Source organism: Palaemon carinicauda, chromosome 9 (genome assembly GCF_036898095.1).
Source record: "Palaemon carinicauda isolate YSFRI2023 chromosome 9, ASM3689809v2, whole genome shotgun sequence".
In the NCBI taxonomy this organism is placed as follows: domain Eukaryota; kingdom Metazoa; phylum Arthropoda; class Malacostraca; order Decapoda; family Palaemonidae; genus Palaemon; species Palaemon carinicauda.
In genome coordinates, this window is record NC_090733.1 from 127,131,195 (window position 1) to 127,138,694 (window position 7,500).

General features: G+C 31.9%; 2 protein-coding genes across 2 annotated transcripts in view; both read left to right on the top strand.

Moving 5' to 3' along the window:
• Nucleotides 1-5,305, top strand: part of LOC137647135 (DNA repair protein XRCC2-like) — a 62,169-nt gene extending 56,864 nt beyond the window's left edge. The window contains exon 4 of the mRNA XM_068380389.1: nucleotides 5,118-5,305. Within this exon, the coding sequence (XP_068236490.1) occupies nucleotides 5,118-5,158 (41 nt within the window). The 3' untranslated portion in view covers nucleotides 5,159-5,305. The remainder of the gene's footprint in view (nucleotides 1-5,117) is intronic.
• Nucleotides 5,295-7,500, top strand: part of LOC137647134 (A disintegrin and metalloproteinase with thrombospondin motifs adt-2-like) — a 241,825-nt gene continuing 239,619 nt past the window's right edge. The window contains exon 1 of the mRNA XM_068380386.1: nucleotides 5,295-5,507. Within this exon, the coding sequence (XP_068236487.1) occupies nucleotides 5,295-5,507 (213 nt within the window). The remainder of the gene's footprint in view (nucleotides 5,508-7,500) is intronic.

The window sequence follows — 7,500 nt, forward strand, 5'->3', positions numbered from 1 at the left end:
ATTTTATATTCATTTCAGTAATTTTTTTCCTTTTTCCTATATATCAAATACACATTGGTGTCCTATTCGTTTGTATTACATTAGGGTTGTGGTGGCCTACGTGATAACGTCCCTGACTGGTAATCTTCAGACTGGGGTTTGAGTCCCACTCAAACTCTGTCTGTCTGTCTGTATAGGTTCCTTTGATAGCTACAACCTCACCCTCCTTGTGAGCTAAGGATGGGGGTTTTGGGGGAGCTTATAGGTCTGTCTGCTTAATCGTCAGCAGCCATTACCTGGGCTTCCCTGGTCCCAGCTTGGATGGAGAGGGGAATTAGGTGCTGATCATATTTATATATGATAAGTCTCTAGGGCGATTTCCAGCTTGCTAGGGCGCTGTCACTGTCCCTTGCCCTTGCCATTCTTGAGGGCCCTTTAAGTCTTTAAACTCAATCAATCAGGTGTCATTTGAATCTATCCTTTTGTATTACATTAGACAATCAGGTGTCATTTGAATTCATCTGTTTGTATTACATTACCCAATCTGGTATCATTTTGAATCTGTTCGTTTGTATTACATTACACAATCAGGTGTCATTTGAATCTGTTCGTTTGTGTTACATCACACAATCAGGTGTCATTTGAATCTATCCGTTGTATTACATTACGCAATCAGGTGTCATTTGAATCTATTTGTTTGTATTACATTACACAATCAGGAGCCATATGATTTTATTCGTTTGTGTTACATTGCACAATCAATCAGGTGTCATTTGAATCTATCCGTTTGTGGTACATTACACAATCAGGTGTCATTTGATTCTAATCGTTTGTGTTACATTACACAATCAGGTGCTATATGATTTTATTCGTTTGTGTTACATTACACAATCTATCAGGTGTCATTTGAATCTATCCATTTGTATTACATTACAAAATCAGGTGCTTTTGATTCTATTCGTTTATATTACATTACACAATCAGTTGTCATTTGAATCTATCCGTTTGTGTTACATTACACAATCAGGTGTCATTTGATTCTATTCGTTTATATTACATTACACAATCAGTTGTCATTTGAATCTATCCGTTTGTGTTACATTACACAATCAGGTGTCATTTGAATCTATTCATTTATGTTACATTGCACAATCAATCATGTGTCATTTGAATCTATCCGTTTGTATTACATTACACAATCAGGTGTCATTTGATTCAGTTCGTTTGTGTTACATTACACAATAAGGTGTCATTTAAATCCGTCCGTTTGTATTACATTACACAATCAGGTGTCATTTGAATCTATCCATTTGTGTTACATTACACAATCAGGTGTCATTTGAATCTATCCGTTTGTATTACATTACACAATCGGGTGTCATTTCAATCTATCCATTTGTATTACATTACACAATCAGGTGTCATTTTAATCTATTCGTTTCTGTTATATTACACAATCAGGTGTCATTTAAATCCATCCGTTTGTATTACTTTACACAACCGAGTGTCATTTGAATCTTCGATTTTGTAACATTACACAATCAATCAGGTGTCATTTGATTCTATCCGTTTGTATTACATTACACAATCGAGTGTCATTTGAATCTATCCGTTTGTATTACATTACGCAATCAGGTGTCATTTGGATCTATCCGTTTGTATTACATTACACAATCAGGTGTCATTTGAATCTATTCGTTTGTGTTACATTACACAATCAGGTGTCATTTGAATCTATCCATTTGTATTACATTACACAATTAGGTGTCATTTGAATCTATCCGTTTGTATTACATTACACAATTAGGTGTCATTTGAATCTATCCGTTTGTATTACATTACTCAATCAGGTGTCATTTGAATCTATCCCTTTGTATTACATTACTCAATCAGGTGTCATTTGAATCTATCCGTTTGTATTACATTACTCAATCAGGTGTCATTTGAATCTATTCGTTTGTATTACATTACACAATTAGGTGTCATTTCAATCTATCCATTTGTATTACATTACACAATCAATCAGGTGTAATTTGGACCCATCCGTTTGTATTACATTACTCAATCAGGTGTCATTTGAATCTATCCGTTTGTATTACATTACATAATTAGGTGTCATTTGAATCTATCTGTTTGTATTACATTACACAATTAGGTGTCATTTGAATCTATCCGTTTGTATTACATTACACAATCAATCAGGTGTAATTTGGACCCATCCGATTGTATTACATTACTCAATCAGGTGTCATTTGAATCTATCCGTTTGTATTACATTACATAATTAGGTGTCATTTGAATCTATCTGTTTGTATTACATTACACAATTAGGTGTCATTTCAATCTATCCATTTGTATTACATTACACAATCAATCAGGTGTAATTTGGACCCATCCGTTTGTATTACATTACTCAATCAGGTGTCATTTGAATCTATCCGTTTGTATTACATTACATAATTAGGTGTCATTTGAATCTATCTGTTTGTATTACATTACACAATTAGGTGTCATTTGAATCTATCCGTTTGTATTACATTACACAATCAATCAGGTGTAATTTGGACCCATCCGTTTGTATTACATTACTCAATCAGGTGTCATTTGAATCTATCCGTTTGTATTACATTACACAATTAGGTGTCATTTGAATCTATCTGTTTGTATTACATTACACAATTAGGTGTCATTTCAATCTATCCATTTGTATTACATTACACAATCAATCAGGTGTAATTTGGACCCATCCGTTTGTATTACATTACTCAATCAGGTGTCATTTGAATCTATCCGTTTGTATTACATTACATAATTAGGTGTCATTTGAATCTATCTGTTTGTATTACATTACACAATTAGGTGTCATTTGAATCTATCCGTTTGTATTACATTACACAATCAATCAGGTGTAATTTGGACCCAACCATTTGTATTACATTACACAATTAGGTGTCATTTGTATTTATCCGTTTGTATTACATTACACAATCGGGTGTCATTTGAATCTATCCATTTGTATTACATTACACAATTAGGTGTCATTTGAATCTATCCGTTGATATTACATTACTCAATTAGGTGTCATTTGAATCTATCCGTTTGTATTACATTACTCAATTAGGTGTCATTTGAATCTATCCGTTTGTATTACATTACTCAATTAGGTGTCATTTGAATCTATCCGTTTGTATTACATTACACAATCAGGTGTCATTTGAATCTATCCGTTTGTATTACATTACACAATCAATCAGGTGTAATTTGGACCCAACCGTTTGTATTACATTACACAATTAGGTGTCATTTGATTCTATCCGTTTGTATTACATTACACAATCAGGTGTCATTTAAATCTATCCGTTTGTATTACATTATACAATCAGGTGTGATTTGAATCTATCCGTTTGTATTACATTACACAATCAGGTATGATTTGAATCTATCCGTTTGCATTACATTACACAATCAGGTGTCATTTGAATCCATTCGTTTGTGTTACACAATCAATCTGGTGTCATTTGAAGCTATCCGTTTGTATTACATTACACAATCAGGTGTCATTTAAATCTATCCGTTTGTATTACATTATACAATCAGGTGTTATTTGAATCTATCCGTTTGTATTACATTACACAATCAGGTGTCATTTGAATCTATCCGTTTGTATTACATTACACAATCAGGTGTCTTTTGAATCCATTCGTTTGTATTACATTACACAATCAGGTGTCATTTGAATCTATCCATTTGTATTACATTACACAATTAGCTGTCATTTTAATCCATTCGTTTGTGTTACATTATACAATCAATCAGGTGTCATTTGAATCTATCCGTTTATATTACATTACACAATTAGCTGTCATTTGAATCTATCCGTTTGTATTACATTACACAATTAGGTGTCATTTGAATCTATTCGTTTGTGTTACACAATCCATCAAGTGTCATTTGAATCTATCCGTTTGTGTTAAATTACAAAATCAGTCAATGTTTTCATGTACCAAGATTATATTGGTGTCATTTGTGATTATTTTGTGTCATTAGACAACCCGCTCTATATTTCCTGAGGAAATAACCGTTGCGTGACTCTCATGTCATACGATGTGTATCAGGGCGAGTTTGATGGGCATCTACTCACGCCAGTGGGGTTTCTTGCATTCTAATTAAGATATGGAGGAAGATCGTATGCCGCAAGTGGTAATATCTATTATTCGGAGACATAATTAAGGGCGTAAAGGTAGATGTTAGCCTGTGCCATGGGTTGAGGTGCTCCTGGAGAGAGCCGGTTTGTGCTGTGTATGTTCCTAAGATCCATAGGTGTACGAGACAAGGGGCCTGGTTGGCGGTGGGTGTGGTACAGCTCCATAAGATTTCGGCAGACTCAAATTTTTCAGACAGAGAAGCCAGTGTGGCAAGCCTATTCAACTGTCAGATTGCGAATGCCAACTCAGTCCTTGAGTGTTGTAGATATATATATATATATATATATATATATATATATATATATATATATATATATATATATATATATATATATATATATATATATATATATATATTATATAATTGCTTGGAGTTACAAGCAAAATTTATTTCTGGCACAGATAATTCAGCCCCCCCCCCCCCCGATGAAAAGGGTTCCGTACGCTCATGTTAAGAACTGGAGTAATTGTCTGACTAAAAATAATTTTTTTTTTTAATTTATTATGGGAATTAACAGTTTTTAGTCCGAGAAACGGAGTTCAGTTAGTATTATTACAGCCAGGTTATACAATCGTTTCATTGGACGGACGATATAAGCAATTGATATAGTTGTGGCAACTATAATTATTGTTAATTTAAAATCTGTATTAAACAAATTTTGATAGGGAACCGAAAAGCATGGAAATGATAAAATATCATATATATAATGATACTGGAATACCATTGCTAATATTTTTTTTGTGGTATCAAACTATTTCGGAAAGTTTATTTTCGGCTTGATGAAAAATCCCATCTGTTTTTGAAACTCATTGAAAGAAAACTCATGTCGAAGTAATGGCTTCACTCAATTCATTTACAGTCTGATGCTGAATATATAAAATAGCGACTCATTCAGTCAATTATATATTTATCAATTAGTTTTTTCTTTACAGGGAAAAGACGATGTCTTGACATCCCGAAGAAAATGACGTAGACATCACTGTTCATAGTTGTTCATCCCTCCTTATCGTGTTTACATTCCGTCCATTTTTGAATCACACAAGTGCCTAACTGAAAAGATATATGTACAAGTCTGTCGTCTAGTGAAAATCTTCAACTTGTAACCAGCCATGAGTTTACTCCAAGATATGCATAATATAATGGTGAATTTATCTCCAAGATTCGTAAGAAGAAAGAAGAATTGTAATGAAAGAATGAGGAAAGTGAAGAGAGCTGAAGGAAAGCCTGATATCCAGTGGGAGGAGGCGGCCCTTGAAGGGCTCAAGTACCTGAATTTGCTTCTTCTGTTGAGTATTTTCATCAGTGGAGCAGCAGCCTTTAAGGTGAGGGTCCTATGATGTTTCTTGGACGAGGTGTTGGATGTGAATGTTATTTTTACTTTACCAAACATCAATTAGATTACATTGATTACTTTACCAAAGAACAATTAGATTACATTGATTACTTTACCAAAGAGCAATTAGATTGCACTGATTACTTTACCAAAGAACAATTAGATTACATTGATTACTTTACCAAAGAGCAATTAGATTACATTGATTACTTTACCAAAGAGCAATTAGATTACATTGTCTTATTCCATGATGTTTCTTTGACGGGGTGTTGGATGTGAATGTTATTTTTACTCTACCAAAGAGCAATTAGATTACATAATTACTTTACCAAAGAGCAATTAGGGTACATTGATTATTTTACCAAAGAGCAATTAGATTACATTGATTACTTTCCTAAAGAGCAATTAGATTACATTGATTACTTTCCTAAAGAGCAATTAGATTACATTGTCTTATTCCATGATGTTTCTTTGACGAGGTGTTGGATGTGAATGTTATTTTTACTCTACTAAAGAGCAATTAGATTACATTGATTACTTTACCAAAGAACAATTATATTACATTGATTACTTTACCAAAGAGCAATTAGATTACATTGATTACTTTACCAAAGAGAAATTAGATTACAGTGATTACTATACCAAAGAGAAATTAGATTACATTGTCTTATTCCATGATGTTTCCTTGACTAAATGTTGGATGTGAGTGTTATTTTTACTTTACTAAAGAACAATTAGATTTCATTGTCTTATTCCATGATGCTTCTTTGACGAAATGTTGGATGTGAATGTTATTTTTACTTTACCAAAGGGCAATTAGATTACATTGATTACTTTACCAAAGAGCAATTAGATTACATTGATTACTTTACCAAAGAGAAATTAGATTTCATTGTCTTATTCCATGATGCTTCTTTGACGAAATGTTGGATGTGAATGTTATTTTTACTTTACCAAACATCAATTAGATTACATTGATTACTTTACCAAAGAGCAATTAGAGTACATTGATTACTTTACCAAAGAGCAATTAGATTTCATTGATTACTTTACCAAAGAGCAATTAGATTGCACTGATTACTTTACCAAAGAACAATTAGATTACATTGATTACTTTACAAAAGAGAAATTAGATTACATTGTCTTATTCCATGATGATTATTTGACTAAATGTTGGATGTGAGTGTTATTTTTACTTTACTAAAGAACAATTAGATTACATTGTCTTATTCCATGATGCTTCTTTTAAGAGATGTTGGAGGTGAATGTTACTTTTACTCTACCAAACATCAATTAGATTACATTGATTACTTTACCAAAGAACAATTAGATTACATTGATTACTTTACCAAAGAGCAATTAGATTACATTGATTACTTTACCAAAGAGCAATTAGATTACATTGATTACTTTACCAAAGAGAAATTAGATTACATTGACTGGTATCGAGGGTGCATGATACTGAAAATCTCTCTTTATTAAAAGGGAACTCTAACTTTAATAAGTTTTTTCGTTGATTTGTTAATGACAGATAGAATTAGATGGTTATTGCTAATGGAAAGTTTAATAATATTGCTTGCTTTTGATGTAGCTCACGTAAATTAGATATATAAATGAGAAGGGACTATTATAAGATTCTATAGTGATATTATGATTTATTTTTATGAGTATGTTCTCGTAATTTTTAATCTCACCTTTACAGTTTTGTAATCCTAGCAGAACGAATAGTTAGTTTATTCGCTCTTAGATATTTCTTTTAATAAACTAGAATTATGGAGAGAAACGTATAGGAATAAGTACAGTAGCATAGCCTATTTATATATATATATATATATATATATATAAATTATATATATATCCATATGTATGTATATATATATTATATATATATATATCCATGTATATATATGTATATATATATACAGTTTATATATATATATATCTATATATACTGTATATATATATATATATATATATATATA